The sequence below is a fragment of the Durio zibethinus genome, chromosome 3 (genome assembly GCF_047325235.1).
Source record: "Durio zibethinus cultivar Kanyao isolate XHJ-2024 chromosome 3, ASM4732523v1, whole genome shotgun sequence".
NCBI lineage: Eukaryota > Viridiplantae > Streptophyta > Magnoliopsida > Malvales > Malvaceae > Durio > Durio zibethinus.
This window is the reverse complement of record NC_143164.1, coordinates 37,341,832-37,362,402: the sequence shown is the minus strand read 5'-3', so window position 1 is coordinate 37,362,402 and position 20,571 is coordinate 37,341,832. Positions and strand designations below refer to the sequence as shown.

The window sequence follows — 20,571 nt, the reverse complement described above, 5'->3', positions numbered from 1 at the left end:
TCTTTTCCAGCTAAATTTGAACATTACAGGTATGCGGTAACTTTTTAATTTTAATACATTAAATAATTTTTTAAATATATTATGCATTTTAAAGTTATTTTTTCCTTTTTTTAATATAATAAATTAATACTTTATTTGATTGAGTGATAAAATTGATTTTAATAATATTAAAAATAATAATACAAATTACTGTAATTATAATTAAATAAAAAATTTATGTTAAATAAATTTTATTGAAATTAATATTTGAGTATTCATTGTACCAAAAATACGGTAAAATCGGATCCTAACCTAAATTATTGACCTGTCACAAGTCAATGGCCGCCTGTTTTTCTAATTCCTTTTCTGCCCTTGCTCCTGCTTTATTTGGTCAAAATTAAAAGATTTGCACTTTAAAAGATAGCCACCCAACTTGTGATGTCAAAACCAAGACCAGAAACTTAAAAAAAAGAAAGGGCCAGAGAGCTTTGCTTTGACTTGGCATTGCTGAAATGTAGTAAGGAAGCTGTAAATGTGAACACCTAAATGAAGTTTCAAGTAATGAAGCAGGAAACAGAGAGGAAGAAACTCATGAAGAAGTAGAAGAAGAAGACCAGCAAATCAGATGTTCTTTCTCAATATATATATATATATATATATATCATTAAGTAGTTGGTGATTTTGAGTGCATTTATTTTTCATATATAAATGAAACCGCGTTTTGAAAAGTAACTTTTTTTCTTTTCTTTTGATTCAAAGTCTTTGATTAGCAACAAAATTATAAAAAAAAAGCTGTCATTTTTCTTCTTTACCTGAAAGCTTCCCTTTGCCTTTGCCTTCTTATTTACTTTGGTTTTCTATTTCCTCTCCCTTCATTATTTTCCCCAGAAAACTAGTTTTCTTTTCTCTGAAAAAGTTGCAAAGAATTTAAAGCAATTTTCCTTTCTGGTTATTGAGTTTTCTTGAGTCTTGTCTTTTGTCTTTCTGGGCTTTTGTGTTTATGCTCTGCTTTGTTATTGGATCGGAAAAAGATTCTTGGTTTTCCTCTAACCAGCTAGGCCTTAAATTTTGAGACTTTCTTCAGCTTTGGGGCACTTGTTTTTCATTTCATGTAGGATTTTCTCTGTGACCAAACAAGAGAAGATCAGTGCAATGTTTGTGAAAGTTTCTCTAAGTCTTGTTCTTCTTCTTCTTTCAATTTCCTCTGGTGCTTTTGAAGCCATTGCTAGAGTCCATTATGATCACATAAAAAATGGAAATTCCAATATGTCTACGCTGGCTGCCATAGAACTCCCTGACCCCATGAGCTTCAATGCTATTTCTTCTTCTACAAGCAATAATGATTGCAGCCTGTCAAAACAAAAGGAAGCAAAACAATCGCAAAAGATAGCTTCCCAAGAAGAAAGTTCTTGTCTTGATGATAAGGAAGATGAAGAAGAAAAACCCAAGAAGACAGTTAAGCTGCACTTGAAGCATAGGCAGCTAGATGGAAAGGCTGAGCCAAAAAAATCTGTTTTGGAGTCAACAATGAGGGATTTGATCAGAATTCAGACACTTCATACAAGTGTCATTGAGAAGAAGAACCAAAATGCCATTTCAAGGCTAAACAACAATAGAAAGCAATCAAAGCAGCATTTGAAGTCTGTGGTTGGAAAAACGGCAGCACTGGAATCTTATACAAGTGGGGTTCCAGGCCAGCTTGTGGCAACTTTGGAGTCCGGTGTAAGTCTTGGCTCAGGAGAATATTTTATTGATGTGTTTGTTGGTACTCCTCCTAAACACTTCTCTTTGATACTTGATACTGGTAGTGACCTTAATTGGATTCAATGTGTTCCTTGTTATGATTGTTTCGAACAAACTGGGCCTTATTATGATCCTAAGGAATCAAGTTCCTTTAGGAATATAAGTTGCCAGGATTCAAGATGCCATTTGGTTTCATCACCTGATCCTCCTCAGCCTTGCAAAGCTGAGAATCAGACGTGTCCTTATTATTATTGGTATGGGGACAGTTCCAATAGTACTGGTGATTTTGCACTCGAGACATTTACTGTCAATCTCACATCTCCTAGTGGGAAATCGGAATTTAGACAGGTGGAGAATGTGATGTTTGGCTGTGGTCATTGGAATAGAGGCCTCTTCCATGGCGCTGCAGGGTTGTTAGGGCTTGGGAAAGGGCCTCTCTCGTTTGCCTCTCAGCTGCAATCACTATATGGTCATTCCTTTTCATACTGTCTTGTTGATAGGAACAGTGATGCCAATGTTAGCGGCAAGTTGATTTTTGGGGAGGACAAAGATCTTCTGAGCCACCCTGAATTGAATTTCACATCATTGGTTGCTGGGAAGGAAAATTCTGTTGATACATTTTACTACGTCCAGATAAAATCAGTCACTGTTGGAGGAGAGGTGTTGAAAATACCAGAGGAGACATGGCAGTTGTCAGCTGATGGTGCCGGCGGTACAATCATTGATTCAGGAACTACTCTAAGTTATTTTGCCGATCCTGCTTATCAGATTATCAAAGAGGCATTTGTGAAGAAAATAAAAGGATATCCAGTTTTGAAAGATTTTCCAGTCCTGGACCCTTGTTACAACGTATCTGGAGTTGAAAACGTAGAGCTGCCCGATTTTGGGATTCAGTTTGTTGATGGGGCCATTTGGAATTTCCCAGTGGAGAACTACTTCATCTGGCTTGAAGAAGACGTTGTTTGTTTGGCAATTTTGGGGACTCCAAGATCAGCTCTTTCCATTATAGGAAACTATCAGCAGCAGAATTTCCATGTATTGTATGACACAAAGAAGTCTAGGCTGGGATATGCACCAATGAAGTGTGCTGATGTTTAGAGTTAAAGGTGGTAGGATAAAAACTATAAACATGGAGTTTCAGAGGTAACATACAAAAAATTTGATTCATTTTTTTCTTCCTTTTGTAAGGTTCAGATGATAAAATTGACTACAGGTCAGTTACAGATAGATGTACACATTCTTGAATTGTTGTATAATCAAATCGATTACTGATTAATATGCTTATCAATTTGATGTCATGCTAATTCAACTATAACTTTCATACCAGTATGCTCATCTCTGTGGTTTTCATGAGGAATGCTGCCTGAGATATAATCTTATCCGTTATCATGTCATGAATGAATTGTTACTGCTTGTCATGGATGAATGATGAGTGATGACTCATCAACGGAGAAAAAGAGAATTCAAAGAAAAGAAGTGTGAAAGTAGCTTGGATGGCGAGCGTTTACTAGCAATTTTCATCCCATTTGCCATTGCTTTTGCCTTGCCTTGCGGCCAAAGGCAAAGAGCGTAAGGCATTGTGGTGGCAGGGTCATGGTCAATGATGCTTCACCAATTTTGCCTTTTAATTAGACATCACCAATTTCATTGTGTTGAGCAAAAGAAAAAAAATGTGATTCAATTTCAAACTCAAAAGGTTTGGTTACCGATTTTCAACAGAAACAGTGAGCTTTGGGCTTTAGTATCACAAAGAAAGGGGGTGAGAGCTTGGGTCAAGCTGAAATCCTTAGGCCCATGAAAGCCCACACAAGTTAACTAGAAGAGAGCAAGTGAGCGGCAGCTGCTTTCTTCTGTATCTCAAAAATGGTTGCTTTCAGGGTCGTTAGCAATCAATATCATATATATCTATTTATTTGTTGATAAAATGGTAATGGGATTCTGGGTTTTGAATTTCCTTTGGGAAACAAATGACAGCTTCATCAGTACCAAGTGGTGGGAAGAAGTTTCCCAACAGAAGCATTTTAGCATCCCAAGATTTACCATATGAAGCTTTGGGCCACCAATGAAGTGCGTGCCAAAACCGAGTTATGGTCTGTAAATTGCATTTTTGCTGTTTATGCTTGATTTCTTATGTTGGGGGATCTCAGTTTTCATTTTCTTGATGTTTGTTTTTGTTTTCAGGTATTTTTTGAGGAAGCCGAAGAAGGTGAAGAAAAGCAATGGACAAGTTTTGGCCATCAATGAGGTATTGACCATTGCTTGTTCTTTCCATCCGTTGAAATTTTGAACCCCATTGATATATAGCGTATGCTTATTGCAATGCATTTAATCATATAGGCCACCTTGTTTTTCATACATGGTGTTTTGAATTACGTATGTTTGTGATTGCAGATTTTTGAGAAAAACCCTACGAAGATCAAGAACTACGGCAATTGGATGCGACATCAAAGTCCAACTGGTTATTACAATACGTACAAGGAATATCAAGACAACCCTCAATGGTGCCGTAGAACAGACGTACAATGAAATAACGTTAAGGCATTTGTAATTCTATTTTAACTGAATTAATAAATCAAATTGATTTAATTTAATAAATTGATCGATTATCAAATTAATTTTAATTAATTATGAAAAATAATTTTTAAAAAAAATTATTTTCAATCAATTCAATTTAAAAATTCAATCATACGAATAAATCAAAATTTTAATTTAAATATAATAAAACTCCTGTATAAAATTAAAAATATATAAAATTGTCTATTTCATTTCAAGTTATTAAAATTTTTAGATATTATAGTGTTTGAATATTTTTATTAGATAATTTTATTTAATTTGTTTTGAAATTAAAAAAATTCAATTAATAAAAATAATATAATATAATTCAATTAATTCAATAATTGAATTAATCAAACTTACCGTATGAATTCCCTTATATGACATCTAGTCACAGGGTGAGGTTTCCATGCATTCAAATCATGAAGACAGCTACTATACCAGCGAAACTTAGCAAGAGGGACAGCACCAAGCAGTTCCACAACTCCAAAATCAAATTCCCACTGGTATTCAGGTGGTCAGGCCACCTACTAGGAAGCTTAAGACAACATACAAGGCATCCTCCAGACCCAACTCGTTTATGTAGTAGTTGTCATCATAATTGACGGTGATAGGCTAAAGCCCCAATTAGATAGAGTGAAACAGATCAAATTTTGAACACTCATTAGTTACAAAAGTGATATAAATGAAAATAAGATAAGAGATGTTATTAAATCTAGGAAACGCCTTGGAAAGACAATCGATCCCGAAGAGTATCAAAGAGTGATGAAGCTGCTGCATTTTGTGCAAATGTCAGTTTCAATCTACCAAGCAATTCACCATCTTTGGCTTGAGAAGCAGCATCAGCAGCTTCCTTGGCCATCCCAATCCGAGCATAAGCCTGTCAGAACCGTACACAGATCACTTGCATCTACTAGTTTAGCAATCAAACAGAAAAGTAGAAACTAATGAAGGCGAAATGAAGACAAATATTGGAACATCAATTGTTACCTCAGCCCTTTCTCGAGCATCAGCAAGCTTGGGGATATATTTTAGAGCTTCACCTTTATCATCAGCATCAATGCATGCCTCAACAAATGGCCTATAACCTGTTTGATGCACCAAAAAAAGGAAAAAAAAAATGGTTACCGTAAACAAATTAATGTCTTTCCAACCCACCACATACGTACATACTCTTTTGAAACAAAAGATAACAGAGGAATCAAAGAAAATTAAAAGATCAGATTTCTGCATATGCATGAACTAATACAGATAAGTTTAAATTATAAAATCAATTTAGGCTAAACCTATTTTGGAAACTAAGAATTGAACTCCAACTTTCTAAAAAATCGGTAGGTTAAAATTTTAATGTCAACAAATATCTTTACTTTTCCATTTTCTTTGTTTTTTTCCTTTGCCTAATTCTTCTTTTCTCCCAGCCAATGCAAACAATAAGTGTACAAAAATTGGATGGGGAAGGGAAACCTTGAGAAAACCCATCCCACATCACTTCAACTAATGATGTTAATTTACAATCCAAGCTTTCCTAATATTAGGTAACAAAGATCACTAACAAAGAATGCAAGAATTATTAATCTTCTATGATAGCAGGTAGCTGAGAGCACTTGCAGACAAATGCATGATTATGACGTTATCTATCTAGCTTAGCGAAATTGAACAAGAATTTCGATAGGTTACCAATTGGTGGTCTCTTCTCTTTTGAAAACTTCTCAAGAGCATCCCAATCTCTAATTGTAGCCAAAGCAAAAACTTTAAGCCAATACCACCTCTTCTCAGAAACCTGAGACAAGTAAGCAATAAAGCAAAAAATTATGATTCGGTTGGTAGTTAAGGCAATCTAAAAGAACCTTGAATTCAGTTGTAGAATGAATGTTATATCTTGTGTCACCAATGGAAACATCTTTCAGCAAGATAGAATATAGGGGCAGTTTAAGAACCTTGAATTCAGTCTTCACTTTCATTGCTGCTCGATGATTCCCCAGAACAATACATGTTCGTATAGTATCACTGATACTTGAATCAACAAATATGGCCTGCTTTGTACTTACTTCTAACTCGTGCTGTATTCTGAAAATTTCAGAAATATTTGAAAATGCAAATAAATTTGCAGTAAGAATTGGCTTTTCCCATTGTAGTCATTTTCTATCTAGATTAGGCCTTTCCAATTGCAATTTAGTTTGAGGTCTGATGCCCTGAAAAACACAAAAACTAAAGTAATTGATATCCCTCACCTCAACAACTTTGCGTGCTCTTCAGCAGCCTTGGACTCGAAGGTATGTTCCTTGGTTTCTGAGAAAAGATGCTGGGCCTTTTCAATTAATTTTATGCGTGGACCATGAATTGGGGATCCTTTGCTTGCCATTGGATTTTCTCCCAGTACCCATGATTCCTTCCACAAAAGAAATGCAACTTCCTACATACCAAACAAACTTCAAATTATAAATAACACGATCTTTCATCAAATATTCAACCCTTTATCTTTTCCCTTCTCTGATCTACTGTTCTAATTGCAAGATAGGCCTAGGACATCTTCATTGCTTAATGTCAGATATTCAATTATTCATGCAACATAGAATATGAACATTTACACACTACAAAAGGAGGCACCTGGTTTCATGCCTAAAATTTTGTGCCTACTTACATCTGACAAATTTCCTGACAGACCCATTATCTCGTAGAACCAATTACATTGGCAAACTAAAATATTGTGGGCTTGTTAGTAGTTGGGCCAACCAGCATTTGATAATGAACACCAATTTTTATGGTTGATCCATAACAAGAGCCTAAACCTTTGAACATCTTTAACCCATGGAAGGTTAGTTCACAAACTATATTGGTTTCTATGGTCCGGACATAGCTGAAAACTTAAAAGTCATAAAACTGATAACAGATAAAAATAATCTGCAAGAGTCTTTGACAATCAATAACATTGTATTTCATATCATCTGAAAGATCTAACAAACCCAACAGTCTTATGATCACAGAAACTCAAGTGATTCTGAGATTCAATGATTTAATAGCTGAATACCCTTTCCGTTACCAGATAACATACAACAACAAACTAATAATACCCTTTTTGGCAGTTGAATCTTTTCTAACAAACAATAATAAGAACAGAAAGAAGAGAAACAACGATAATGATAATAACATCAATAACATCAACTATAATTCTAAGAATGATTTCATAGCAGTAAGAGCGACAAAAGCACCCAACAGCTGAAACTTACATGAAGTTGTCCAGTAGATAGAAAGAAATCTTTCAAAAATTCATGCTTATAGCACCTGAAACGCAAAGTATCTTGAACAATCAACAGGGAAACATAGACACATACAATGCAAAAAATTCAAAATTCAAAATCCTTGTTGATAGAAGATTCATTTTACCATTTATCAAATAAATGACCATAAAAAGCTCAACACTACCAAACCAATGCAAACAACTCATCCAAATGCAAAAGTCCAAATCAATACTATTCACTAGCTAATATCAAAGTAGCACAATGATCTAAGCAGTGCACCATCATTGCACCTTGTACTAGCCCTTCAGCCTCTCAGAGACTTTAACATATAGTGTCCGCCTGAATCATGTTTACATGTAGCCCTTAATAATTTTAATTTGGACATTATTTGAAAAGTCAAATGCTTAGTGAAGATTAAAAGCAGAAATTTAAAAATAATAGTAATACAAATATTCCTTTAATTTTGTACCTACCGTGCATAAGATATAAACAAATCACGTGGCAGGGGCCTGGCCTGAATCATTCCAAAGAATTCCAAAGCTGGTCTCTGCATGAACAGAAGAATGGAACCAGTTCAAGAAACTTTATTGGCACTTGCTGCACTTCCATTTCTAGTATCCTCAGGCTAACCATGAGAGATAATTAAGAACCCACTCAATTAGGAAAGTCAAATCAAGGCCCTTCAGATAGATAGTGAAAACCTAACAATTAGGCCCACTCTTAATCCTCCTCATATATCAGCTCAATTTTATGGTTTCTGTAATATCATAACAAAAGTAAACAAAGTTTCTTGTTCTGTCAAAGCAATACCTTCTGCCAGATATGGAAGAGAACAAGATACACAAGGTCGGTGTCACCACTTTCTGTTGCCTTCATTAAAGCAGTATCTTCCTCTCCTATGCTTAACAAAAGTGGCACCTGGAGCAAAAAGATCATGAGTAATATACATAATATGGAAAGATTCCAAACGGACATTATAAATGAAATCTAAGCAAATATAAGGGTAAGGAATTTAACCTGTTTAGAGGAACGAGGTTCATGCTCCACAAGCATAGCAGCTAACTTCCTCCTGCCATTCTTATCTGCATGTGCAGCAACTGCTGCATATGATATGCCTCTGCATAATTTTAGCTGAAACTCAAAAGGCACATAAATTCAGATAATGTATTTACATGAAATCAAATGCACAAAAAAACCAGGGTCTTCAGCTACCTTATAAAGTAGAATTTCTAGGAGAGTGGCATCTGGAATTGCTAATGAAGCTGTTATCTTTGAGCATGCCCAATGCATTATCACCACCTCCTACATGAAGCCAATCAGCAGAAAATGAATTCTTAACTATGTGATTACTTACTTTCTACTTCCCTAATAAAATGCACCAATTAACTTAAGACATGAAAATATGATAATTAATGAAGAAGCATAACACCATCTCGCAATCCAAATGCAAATAAGATTAAAATCAAACACTGGGCAATGCCACTCTGTAATTTTATTTAGGTGCAACAGAATTCCAGTCAAACAAATGAAGTTTGCAAGCATTCTTGAGGTTCAGTTTTTACTTTGTGAATAAGAGATGCAAAGTTGTGGAAATTTAATATAGGACAAAAGCCTAAAATAAAAATGATATATTGTGAAATAAGCACATTGGAACCTACTTGATTCATTCCAACATACTCTGATATTCGTAGTGCAAGAAGGTGACGATGCGCATTGATCAAACGAGCAATCAGCACAGATGGTGTAAGCAACTGAGAGAAGCACATTAATCAGTCAGGGAAAGGGAAAACAAAGTAATTTCAGCATCAAAATTGAAACGGCAAATTGTTATGCATTTAAGACCTTATATTGATTAATACTTAGAGGAATGCCAATCTCAGGATTGCGCACAGCATTTAAGATCCGCAATGTTTTACACATCTCTTGGATACGGTCACGTTGAAAATTGCTGCCAAATTCAACTGGATTTCATTATCAAGAGCATAAATCAGAAGACAAAGATCCTTACACTTAAAGATAATAGCTAATACCACCAAAAAAAAAAATCCAGCAGAAGGCAGCTACAGAACTACCACACAGGTAATTAGGAAAACATCCATCATAGCTAAATAGCAGGCATGAGTATAGGAAAAGAGGAGATTGCAACACCCATGCATAGAAAAAACTTCAAATCTCAACTAAAAATGAAGTAAATCATGCCAGATTTCTATAACCATTAGACTTCTTGTAAATGCAGTCATACAAGATTTAGTTGGCTTACCACATGCCTTCTGAAGTTCAAAAGGACCTTTCATAAATTGCAGAGAATGTAAAGAGGCATGTCGAAAGTTTTAGAACTTTGCAAAACAGAGAAAGAATAATAATTGCAATGCCAATAGGTTGATGGTCTTTCAAAATAAAGATTCCAAATAAATAAAAACAGGAAAGCTCATTTTCTGATAGTTGTTGTTCAATAACAACATAGATTGTTGAAAATTACAGACTTAAATTAAGCAAGTTTCAATCTCGCTTGATTACACATATAAATGACCACTAAAACAATGATATTAATTAAAAGAAAAGTGTAAGAATCTCAGCAAAGAAAACCTTCTCATTGCAGAATGTAGAACACATTCACTTGAAACGATTTCAAAACTCATTTTCATGGATCATATTATGCTTCAGACTGTTCAATGTTCCTGATTATTTTTTTTATCATCCATCAAGGTACCTATTTTATATTTATCTACAATTTGAGAGTTTTAAAGACAGAGTTGGATTAATGGGTTTTCAATTTTCGATATTTGCAGTTCCCCTAACAATTTAATGAAGTGCAGTTCTTCAATTTTAGACACATAACATATAGATTTTAATATCTGAATTCAACCTTAAGAACATTTGAAACTAAAATAATTCAGAATTCAATTTTCAAATACTAAAATTCCACTTTTATAACACAGCACAAAAGTACAAAACATAATTGGTGTTTTACGCATAAATTTTGCATTTTCATAGGTTTCAGTTCAAGAATCAAAAGTACTACTTGTAAATTTATGTCTGCGTATGATATTTAAATCAATAAAAACACACAAGAGTGAACTTAGTAATTGCAATCACTTTAACGATCTTGATCAAAGTTCTGTAAAACTAAAAAAGTTATGTAACCTGGATTTCAATTAAATCTGTTTCTAGATTCATCTTATCTGAACCTCCTTTCTCCTTTATACTTTTAGTAGTTACACATATCAGAAAAACCTAGATTCCTAAAAATGTTTTCTGGACATATCCCAGCACTTCAACAACAGCATATGGCATCCTTTCAAAAGCAGTGAATCCAAGATTTTATATTATTCACGGAAACGTACATCTAGATATTAGATTCTAAAAGGTGAAAACTGCCTAGTATAGTGCCAAACATGCAAGCAAAGAAACTAAAATAAAATATCAAGATGTTTCATTTTCAAAACAAGCAACTTGTTTTAGCATCAAATGTCACACTAACTGGAATTCCAACTGACCTGCAAAAGGCTTGTCCATAGCTTGCAGCTCTTAGTAGAGTTCTTTGACGTGAAACATCAAATTCATGACCAGCAGAATCAATGCAGGCTTCAACAGCCTCAGGCAAGGATGAGCGTATCAATCTCAAGTTTTCATCTGCCTGGTAACATATAGGTAACAGAAAATTCTTTAAGAAATCATACCCAAAAAGAATCATACCATCTCAACAACAAACTCCTTTCACTATCTTTTCTTTTGTGTACCATGGCTATTTCAGAGGACAGTAAAAAGGGAACAAATATCACGACTACTAGGACAGTAAGGATGAAGTCCATAAATAGCACTAAACAATATGAACTGTGCTTATACATTATCAAATCAACTAGCAAAATTCAAATGTAAACCAAGCACCAATACAACTAACTTCATATTTGCAGCAAAAGAAATCAGAGAAACTGACAATGTTTACCAAAACAAACTTTAAATCAACTATTTCTCTCAGTAAAAGAAAGCACAGATTACCTTCGCACTTCGCCTGTCAAAATGATCCAAGGCATCATACAGCAATGCGGCAGGTGATGTGCTTCCAATTTTGAAGATAGATACAGTGAAATCTGGAACCCGTTGCAGAAACTCCATACTTGTGTTTGATAAAATCCTCACTCCATCACACTCTGGGACCAAAACCAGTGGCTCATCATAAAAGTAATGAACCGGATCTCCCTGAGGACCCACCATCAATAATGGTGTATCATCCCAATAAAGAAGTACGCTATCCAATCCACACCAAGCTAGCTGCTCTGGAGGAAGAGCTGACTGTATATGCAAAAGTAATTGATAACACACAGAGTCAAACACTAAAAATAGTGATTAGAATTATAAATGAAGGAGATAATCAGTAGCATTTGTATACCGCCATAGAATTAAAATAAATTCACAACATTTTCATCAAGGCTATTGAAGTTTTAGACAACAATTATACAAGCATATTGAATATTTATATTGTCATCATTTTCCAAAATATGAATTTCTAAAGCTCCATTTAGCTATTGCTTTTTGTTATTTGCTTTTCATCTGAGAAACCCCTATAGAATTTTAACATATTCACAAACATTTTCATCAATTCAATTGAAGTTCCACCTTAAAAGTTTCAGGTTTCAACAAATCAAGACTATAAATTTTTAGTAAAATGCATTTTAATAAATTCATTTTTTTTTAATATAATTATAAACATATATGAACATTTTATACAAGTAACCAAACTACAGGTGTAAATGATACATTAATACTAGCAAGTTATTCAGATTCGACTCAGATAAAATTCAAATTCGACTCGATCATTGTTGAACGAGTGAGTTTGAGTATCCTAATAACTAGCTCAAGTAGCTCACCAGTCTAACCGAACTTTTAAATTTCAATATATTTTTATTATTTTAATTAAAGATTTACTATTATACCTTTATATGTCAATTCGAACTCGAGTTCAAACATATAATTGAGCTAGAAATCAGGCATAAGAATTGTGCTCATTTTTATCATACAAATGAGCTCAAGTTACTCAATTTTTATCTCCAGTTGAAGTCAAATTGAGCTCAAACTTGAAAATTAAAACTCAGTCGAACGAGCTGAGTAGCGTCAAGCTCAGAACTTGAGCTTCACACTATATCAACTCTGCTCAGCTCAATTACACCTCTAAAACCAATCAGTTAAAAAAAAATTACAAACTAACCTCACAATTATACTCCAACAAAACTCCCTTGAAATTAATATCCGTCACTAAAATCCGCCCATCGTGCGTAAAAATGGCCAAATATTTGCCATCCCAAGAAACAACCATTTTTTGAACCGGACCCTGAACCGCTTCCCCTTCCACTCTCTGTACTCCATCTTCATCCACAATCAAAATTCCATCCCCAACCCCAACCAACACCTCTACGTTCCCCGAAACCGTGTATTTCGGCTCGATAACGGCCATGCAATTCGGCAGATCCTCCGCCCCCGTCTCCGCCAGCTGGCACGGACGCATCACCTTAAAATCCGGGATGCAAAACAACAACCCTCCTTCCGTCAAGCAGACGACGCCGTTACCCCAAAACATGCATTCCACCACGTTTTGCTCGAAACACTCTTTTCCGAGAGAAACGTTGGGTTCCACCAGCTCGGCGTGGACGTTGTAGCGGTAAACGGTGCCGTCTTGGACGATGCAGATTAGGGTTTGGTCTTCGGTCCACGACATGCCGATCAGGCGTCCGCCGGGGTGTTTCCATACAGTATCGGAGATGAGAACGCCGGAGGAAGTGAAGATGCGAAGTTTCCGGAGAGCTGATTCTGAATAGAGTTGGACGATCTTGGAATCGTCGCGGATCACGGCAATTGGGCCACCGAAGGGAGCGCAGGCGACTTTGTTGCGGGATAAATCCATGTGTTTCCATCTCATTGGGTAGAGTTCGGGTTTACGGTAGTAGCGGTTGTAAAGGAGCTGCCATTCCGCGGCAACGGAAACGTTGGCCATTTTTGTTTTGGGGTTTTTTGTTTTTTTTGTTTTTTTGGCGGGGGTTGCAATTGAGGATGATTTTAATAGGCGGTGGGAATGGAGAAATAAATAAAAATAAAAAAAAGGGAAAATTCGGAGAACTATTGGAAGGAGAAAGGCATGAACTACACTACTATAGCACTTTCCTAATGAAAAAAAAATAAAATATATATATATATATATAACAAATTAGATTTTTTTTTTCAATTTCTAATCTGATAAATATCTGATTCAAGAAAACGTTACGTTTACGAATATTAATCTAACATATGAAGTCGTATAAAAAAATAGTTAAGAGATTATCTTTTTTAATTAATTTGGATAATTGATTCAAGAGCGAAAATTAAAAAAAAAAAGGATTATTATTTTAGAATGTTAAGAGTTTTATATCCTTATGGGCATGGGTTGGGGCCACAAAAACAAGGGTGTAATTGACCAAATCTGTTGTCAGCATCCAGCCGAGCTCGATTGTACTTGAAGTTCTATTGAAAATGAATTTCAATTAGAGGTGGTAAATCAATTTCGACGGATTTTAATCTGATTTTTTAAAATTAATTTTTTTTAAATTGAGTTTTACATTGGGTTAAATAATAATATAAAAACAAATTAGAGTCAGATTAAAATTAAATTGTAAATAAATTCGAACTATCTTTTATGTATAATTATTTTTTAATTGTTTATTTAATTTTATATTTTAAAATAATATTTTATTAATTTTTTATGAAACTAAATTAAATAAGATTTATATAATATAAAATTAAGTCGATTTCAAATATTATGAGTATAAAAATTAGATCAGATTTAAGGTTGGTAAAAATTCATCTCAATTTGATCCGTTATTATTTTTAATTTAAATGAAGTTTTATTTTTTTATGTTCGATTTTATTAGTTTAAATTCAAAAAATTATAAATATAAATATTAAATATTATATTTTAATAAATTGTTTTTATGCATATATTATAAAAATATTAATAAATAAAACTCAATTAAATTCATTAATCCTTCAAATCTTGTATTAAAATAATCAAATTCTTTTTTTTAATAAAAATTTAAAATGAGGAGTGGCATATTCGTTATGAGTATTTACATTAAATTTATAAATCATTTAAGGAGATTGTTAACACTAAAAATCGAATTCAAATCTTACTTACAAGCGAAATATTCAAATCTTACTTACAAGCGAAATATTCATTCTTATCAACATAACCAACTTTTATTAACAATTATATTTGATTTATTATTTAAATAATTCGAAATCGACTCAACAATGAATAAATGAAGCTCTAGTATTTGTACAGCGATAAGATTCACATACCATCAACAGCAGAGTTACTAGAACTTAGTTGTTCCAAAAGGTTCGGTTGCGTGCGTGCGTGCAGAAGACAGAGATCCTAACAAAAAATGTCAAGAGTATATAGGCAATCAGCAGTCTAAATGATTATTGAATCTCCATGGATGCCTAAGATTAATTTCACCAGCATTTCAAAGGTAGCAAAATGCTCAAGATTCAATGTTCTATGTTGAACAACGAAAAATCCTTCTTGTCTTTGAGCTGCTGCCATGAGACATAGCCAGAAACTGTGAGGTATGGAGAGCAACAGGAAGCTATTCGTGGTGTCACCTTTATGTCCAATATGATCAGGTATTTTCTATAAAAAAAAATTCAAGCACAAAACAAGAAATCTATCCATCGAGGCATTCTACATATGCTAACAATTCAAGCACAAATTAATTATATGCTAAAATCAAACCCTAGAAAAGAAGAAACAAAAGAATATAATGAAAGTTGTTTGCAGTTAAAACGCTTCTTTTCCTTCTGACGGAGCAAACGTTTTACAAGAAGAAGAGATGAGCTTGAAAGGGTGCTTGTGTTTTGGGTATATGAATGGAGAAGGAACATTAGAGCAGGGCTTTTGGGTTAAGAGAAGAAGCCATGAAAAACAAAGCCATGACCAAGTTTATTTGATGGTTTTGTCGAGCAAGACTGAAGCAGATTCTGTTCTTCAGTTGCCAGTTTCCGAATTTCTGTTGCGGGAAGTGAGCTCCTCCAAATGTATACGACAGGCCCGAGTAATGCAAGGTGGCTATTCCATGCAGCCCACACACCAGCACATGTTAGAATCCCATTCCTTTGTGGGCTGTGCATTCAGAGAATCAAATCCTTCTTCAAACAGAGTTGTGATGATCTTCACATATAGAGCTGATTTTCTTCAGAAACCGTTATCAAAATCATTTAGTATCTTCTCTAAATCAAACTAAATCGAACCGAATTCACCCTAAGATAGGATTGTATGGTTATTAGAGGATTATGAACCTCAGTTGGCAGTTTAGTTGACTCGCGCTGCCATCCGATCTGTAATCCAAAATCCAAAAGTAACCTTCATGGAAAGTCAAACAAACTCAATACTTCCATACAGACAAGACACGTCGAAGGTTTCCTTCAGGTCGAAGATGGAAGGTTAGTATGGTCATTTCAATTGGAAACCGACATCATGAATGACATATGACCGTTGCAGATCCTACAAATCCAGGCGTTTCAAATTACTTGAAATTCCTTTTTTTTTTTTTTGGTTTATAAATAATACTACCCTTTTGATGCCAAGTCAAAGGTTTCACACGACCAAAGAGGAAACAGAAACAAAACCGTGTCGTCAAAGCTTTCTCTTTCTTGTTCAGTTGTTCTCAGAAATGCAAACAAAGGAACTAAGCTGATTAATTTGTATTGCATTGGGTTGTTTGGAATGGCAAAGCGTGGAGCAGAGGAGATAACAAAGGAGCAGGAGGAAGGATCAATGGTGGTAGTGGTGGAAGAAGCAGCAGAAGTAAAAGAAGAAGCACACCAATATTCATTTAACATGTCTGGACCTCGCAATGTGGCTAAACCTAATTGGAGAGACCTCATCAATTCCAGTTGGTCAGTAAAAATTTCCTCCTAATTTCATCTTTCTTCTTTATGGTTTTATTATATTATAATTATTTGCTACTATACAACTTTGGTTGATAAAATGAAGTTTAAATGTTTAATTTAAGATGCCCATTTCCTTTTTCTCTCCAAATCTATGAGCTTTTCTCACTGTTTTGGTCATTTAGGTTCTTCAGTTTTAATGATTCCATGAACATCTTAGGCTATGTGGTAGAAGTTAGAACCTTGTTTGATAGTAGAGGATTTCAATGGTAAATTGAAGTTCTATGAGCAGAGCAAGTCTAGTGTTAGTCCTTGCATCAGAAGGCACTGATTTCAGTGATTGCGGAAGAATGATCTGATCAGAACATTGTATTGGATTTGGATGGAAATTTTTGGGTCAGGGTTTTGAATGTTTCAATAACATCTGAAAGTTAGGAAATGGGTTTTTTGAAATTTGAGATCTAGTTGATTATGTTTGACTCACCACAAATTATCCTGCTAGCTATCATTGAATGAATCCATGGGATTTACATGTGCAAATTCTTGTCTTGGAAAGAGATAAATTCTATTAAAGGCATATGCCATCTATATAGGTTTAAAAGACAAAATTTTAGATAAGCAACTCTGCCAATCTTGCTAATGAATGATTCATGAATGCAGGAAAGATGCAAACTATAAGAGAACCGTAATTGCATGCTTCATACAAGCGGCTTATCTGCTTGAATTGGACAGACAAGAGAACAGAACGGATGAAAATGCTCTTGCTCCAAAGTGGTGGATGGCCTTCAAGTACAAGCTAGCCCAAACTTTGATTGATGAAAGGGATGGATCTATTTATGGAGCAGTATTAGAATGGGATCAGTCAGCAGCCCTGGCTGACTTTGTGCTCATTAGACCTAGTGGAGCACCAAAGGCTGTTTTAGCACTTCGAGGAACGATACTCAAAGGTCCAACTATCAGAAGGGATATTGAGGATGACCTACGTTTTCTAGCTTGGGAAAGCTTGAAGGGTTCAGTGAGATTTAAAGGAGCATTGGTGGCATTAAAATCAGTCGCTGAAAGGTATGGAAGCAGGAACGTATGTATAGCAGGCCATTCGTTGGGGGCTGGCTTTGCTTTACAAGTGGGAAAAGCATTGGCTAAAGAAGGGATATATGTGGATGCTCATTTGTTTAACCCGCCTTCTGTTTCGCTGACTATGAGCTTAAGAAACATTGGAGAAAAAGCAGGGTTTGCTTGGAAGAGACTAAAGTCGATGCTTCGTTCAAGCAGTGAACTTCAGGCCAGTGGTGATGAGGGGATCAAGGATAACTCTTTAGGCCTAAAGAATTGGTTAGCCCATATATATGAGGAGAAAACTTCGGTGGGATTGAAAAAATGGGTGCCTCACTTATATGTGAATAATAGTGATTACATCTGTTGCCACTACACTGACCCTGAAGGAACAGAGGAAAAAGATGCTGACAAGGAGAATGTTAGTCCTACAACTGGTCAAGTTCCAGCGAAGCTGTTTGTGATGTCGAAGGGGAAACAAAAGTTTCTTGAGGCTCATGGGTTAGAGCAGTGGTGGTCTGATGACTTGGATCTCCGGCTTGCTCTAAGTAAGAGCAAGTTGATAAGCAGGCAATTGAAGTCCTTGTACAGCCTCCCAGTTCCACAACAAGCGCCGGCAAGACCAAGATAACAAAAGGCCATTGCTTTTATCGAATAACTCAGTTTCTCAATCAGATCCTTCCCCGTCTTTCTAATATGTGTGCATGTTCCAATAAGTTGGCTTTTCTGCTTTCTCATCCTTGTTATACCACTTTTCCTTGGAATATATAAAATCATTGCTTAATTATCTACTGTTATTGTTTTTCACACTTAATCTAAAATGTTTCCTTGTGCTGTTAGGCAGTTTTGCATTATGAAATCAACGTCACGCCGACTCAAGAACATTTTTTTAAACATGTGAACATGTTGAAAGGAAAATTTAAGGCATATGAACTTAATTGGAACCCTTCACGTCGAACGGAGCAATAACAGCATTTGAACTTTCTGTCCAAGAAAAGTTAATTCTACATGTTTTATATATGTTGCATCTCTGCAATGGGTTATGAAGTGAATCAATACATCAATCAATTAATCAGTCAGGCTTTTGGTATGTTCTGCATTTGTTTGCAGCGGCACTACTTGTATCGGAACAAGCAGTGCATGTCTCATAGTAGCCCTGAGAAGTCATAGTCAAATAAGCTGTCCTCTTGTTCTTGCTGAGTGTAACCGATAGAGCAAGAATATGGCTCAGCGTCGAAAAGCCATGACACAAGATTCTGGTATGCTAGCCAATCCGTCTGTTGGTTCGTAGACAAAGGCGGTACTTGATCAAACGTTGAGATGTCATCAGCTGTCTGCATCAGGCCACTTAGTTTATATATTTCTTTGCCTGATTGAAATGTTTGGTCACATAACTCGAATGAACTGAACGATGAATCCATAGATAAGGTTGTGGTGGTGGCAGGTATTTCGCTGACAGCCGGGACCTTCTCAAGAATCTCAACTTCTTCAGGTTTAGTAGTAGTTTGGCTCCGATAGCCAGTTAGCTCTTGAACAAGCTGCTTGAAGCTTGAGCTGTCTGTAATGTAAACCTTAGGCCTCAAAACTATTATCAGGCTGTGAAGTTGCTTCTCGTTCTTAGATTTTTTCAGCTGATTTACCTTCTTTCCCATTATTGTTTCAGGAAAATCTTACTTGGGTTTTGGTTATGATCAATGAAAGGGACCTGAAAGAGAGCTATAAATATAAAGTTTCCATTGAAATGGATAGGTGTGTGGAGGTTATGGACAAGAACCAAGTCGAAGGACATGAAGAAAAGATGCTGAAAATTATGTTTTTTCTAAACCAAGTTTCATAATAGGAGTCCATAACAACACAACACCAAACCCTTAAGAATCGCGTAATTAGATTTTCTTGTATCTACCTCAAAAGGAATTAGCAATATATGCCAAGGTTTGTAGTTGCATTAATTGAAGGGATAGAGACATGCTGGTCAAATGTAGCAATCACTTTTTCACGTATCAAAGTCCACAAGTATTATGTAATAATAAAAGACAATAATAATTAAACACAAAAATCACACATAAAATTAGATTTAACGATTCGTATATTTATATAATAAAAAATATTAAAATTTATATGTTTGTACTTAATTTTACATGAAAATTGTATCATAATTTGTATTAAAATAAAAACATGAAATATATTTTTTTTATTTTGTTAAATTTATATATGATTACTGTTTAAATTTTAAATCATATCACTTTTATATATTATTTTCATATTATATTCATATCGTATTATCATATTATATTTTAAATTATTAAATCTATCTTAGATAAAAAAAATAATTGAAAATACTGATATTTAAATTTAAAATTTATTAAATGTAAGTATAAATCAATTGAATTAAATTTCATATTTATAATTAAGGAATGGAAGAAGTGCAAAAACAATAAATTATAAAGCCATATACATCAAAATTTGGGGCCATGACATGGATATTATTCTATGGTTTACTATAACAAATATGTATGCACATTAAAGATGTTTTCGAACGGATGAATAATATAGTGTGGACTAATGAATTTGTCCAGCTATATCATAGATGGCATTTATGAACGATGAGATTTTAATTTGCTTGATAAATATTCTTTGAACTTGTGATTAACGAAGTTTCAGTCAATATGATTCCCACGATTAACCACCATAACCAAAAACAAAGATTGCACTATATGTTTATTAACTATTTCATTATGCTAATTAATTATTTTAAAACTTTGGTTTTAATTTTTTTATCAATATATAGCATGGTAAATGTGTGTGTGTATATATATATATATATATATATATATATATATATATAAAAGCCATTTTCAAGGAGACACAGCTAGAGATGGAATATAAACCTTTCTGTGGATCAATTTTGTTTGTGAAGTTAAAGAATAATAATAAAATAATAAAACAAAAAACTCTTTCATTAATTATCTACACATGTGGATTTCGGTGCTTTATTTACAGCAACAAGATGACAGTCTGAGATATTAAAACCATAGGATTGGAAATTGATCATGGAGGGTGGAGCTGAGAGGTGGCTGTCATATCAGTC

The 20,571-nt window shown here is 34.6% G+C and overlaps 3 protein-coding genes and 1 pseudogene across 4 annotated transcripts; 3 read left to right on the top strand and 1 right to left on the bottom strand.

Annotated features, from left to right (window-relative positions):
* The first annotated feature begins 749 nt into the window (after window positions 1-749).
* On the top strand, window positions 750-3,010 carry LOC111283810 (aspartic proteinase nepenthesin-2-like). The gene has a single exon (XM_022872435.2). The coding sequence runs from the start codon at window positions 1,132-1,134 to the stop codon at window positions 2,818-2,820; it is 1,689 nt and encodes a 562-aa protein (XP_022728170.1). The 5' UTR covers window positions 750-1,131; the 3' UTR covers window positions 2,821-3,010.
* A 622-nt stretch (window positions 3,011-3,632) lies between these two features.
* On the top strand, window positions 3,633-4,861 carry LOC111283811 (large ribosomal subunit protein eL20y-like; annotated as a pseudogene). The gene is made up of 4 exons (XR_016341102.1): window positions 3,633-3,812; window positions 3,904-3,967; window positions 4,114-4,266; window positions 4,673-4,861. The product of XR_016341102.1 is annotated as a large ribosomal subunit protein eL20y-like (transcript).
* LOC111283809 (protein VACUOLELESS1-like) lies at window positions 4,752-13,672 on the bottom strand. The gene is made up of 15 exons (XM_022872433.2): window positions 12,721-13,672; window positions 11,514-11,807; window positions 11,012-11,151; window positions 9,357-9,462; window positions 9,173-9,265; window positions 8,727-8,816; window positions 8,532-8,645; window positions 8,325-8,432; window positions 7,988-8,061; window positions 7,503-7,557; window positions 6,507-6,688; window positions 6,213-6,342; window positions 5,953-6,055; window positions 5,266-5,363; window positions 4,752-5,155 (listed from the first exon to the last, which is right to left on the bottom strand). The coding sequence occupies exons 1-15, from the start codon at window positions 13,501-13,503 to the stop codon at window positions 4,991-4,993; spliced, it is 2,535 nt and encodes an 844-aa protein (XP_022728168.2). The 5' UTR covers window positions 13,504-13,672; the 3' UTR covers window positions 4,752-4,990.
* Window positions 13,673-16,123: 2,451 nt separating this feature from the next.
* On the top strand, window positions 16,124-19,371 carry LOC111283669 (GDSL esterase/lipase At4g10955-like). The gene is made up of 2 exons (XM_022872246.2): window positions 16,124-16,439; window positions 17,091-19,371. Exons 1-2 carry the CDS (start codon window positions 16,267-16,269, stop codon window positions 18,112-18,114), a joined length of 1,197 nt encoding a protein of 398 aa, XP_022727981.2. The 5' UTR covers window positions 16,124-16,266; the 3' UTR covers window positions 18,115-19,371.
* The last annotated feature ends 1,200 nt before the right edge of the window (window positions 19,372-20,571 follow it).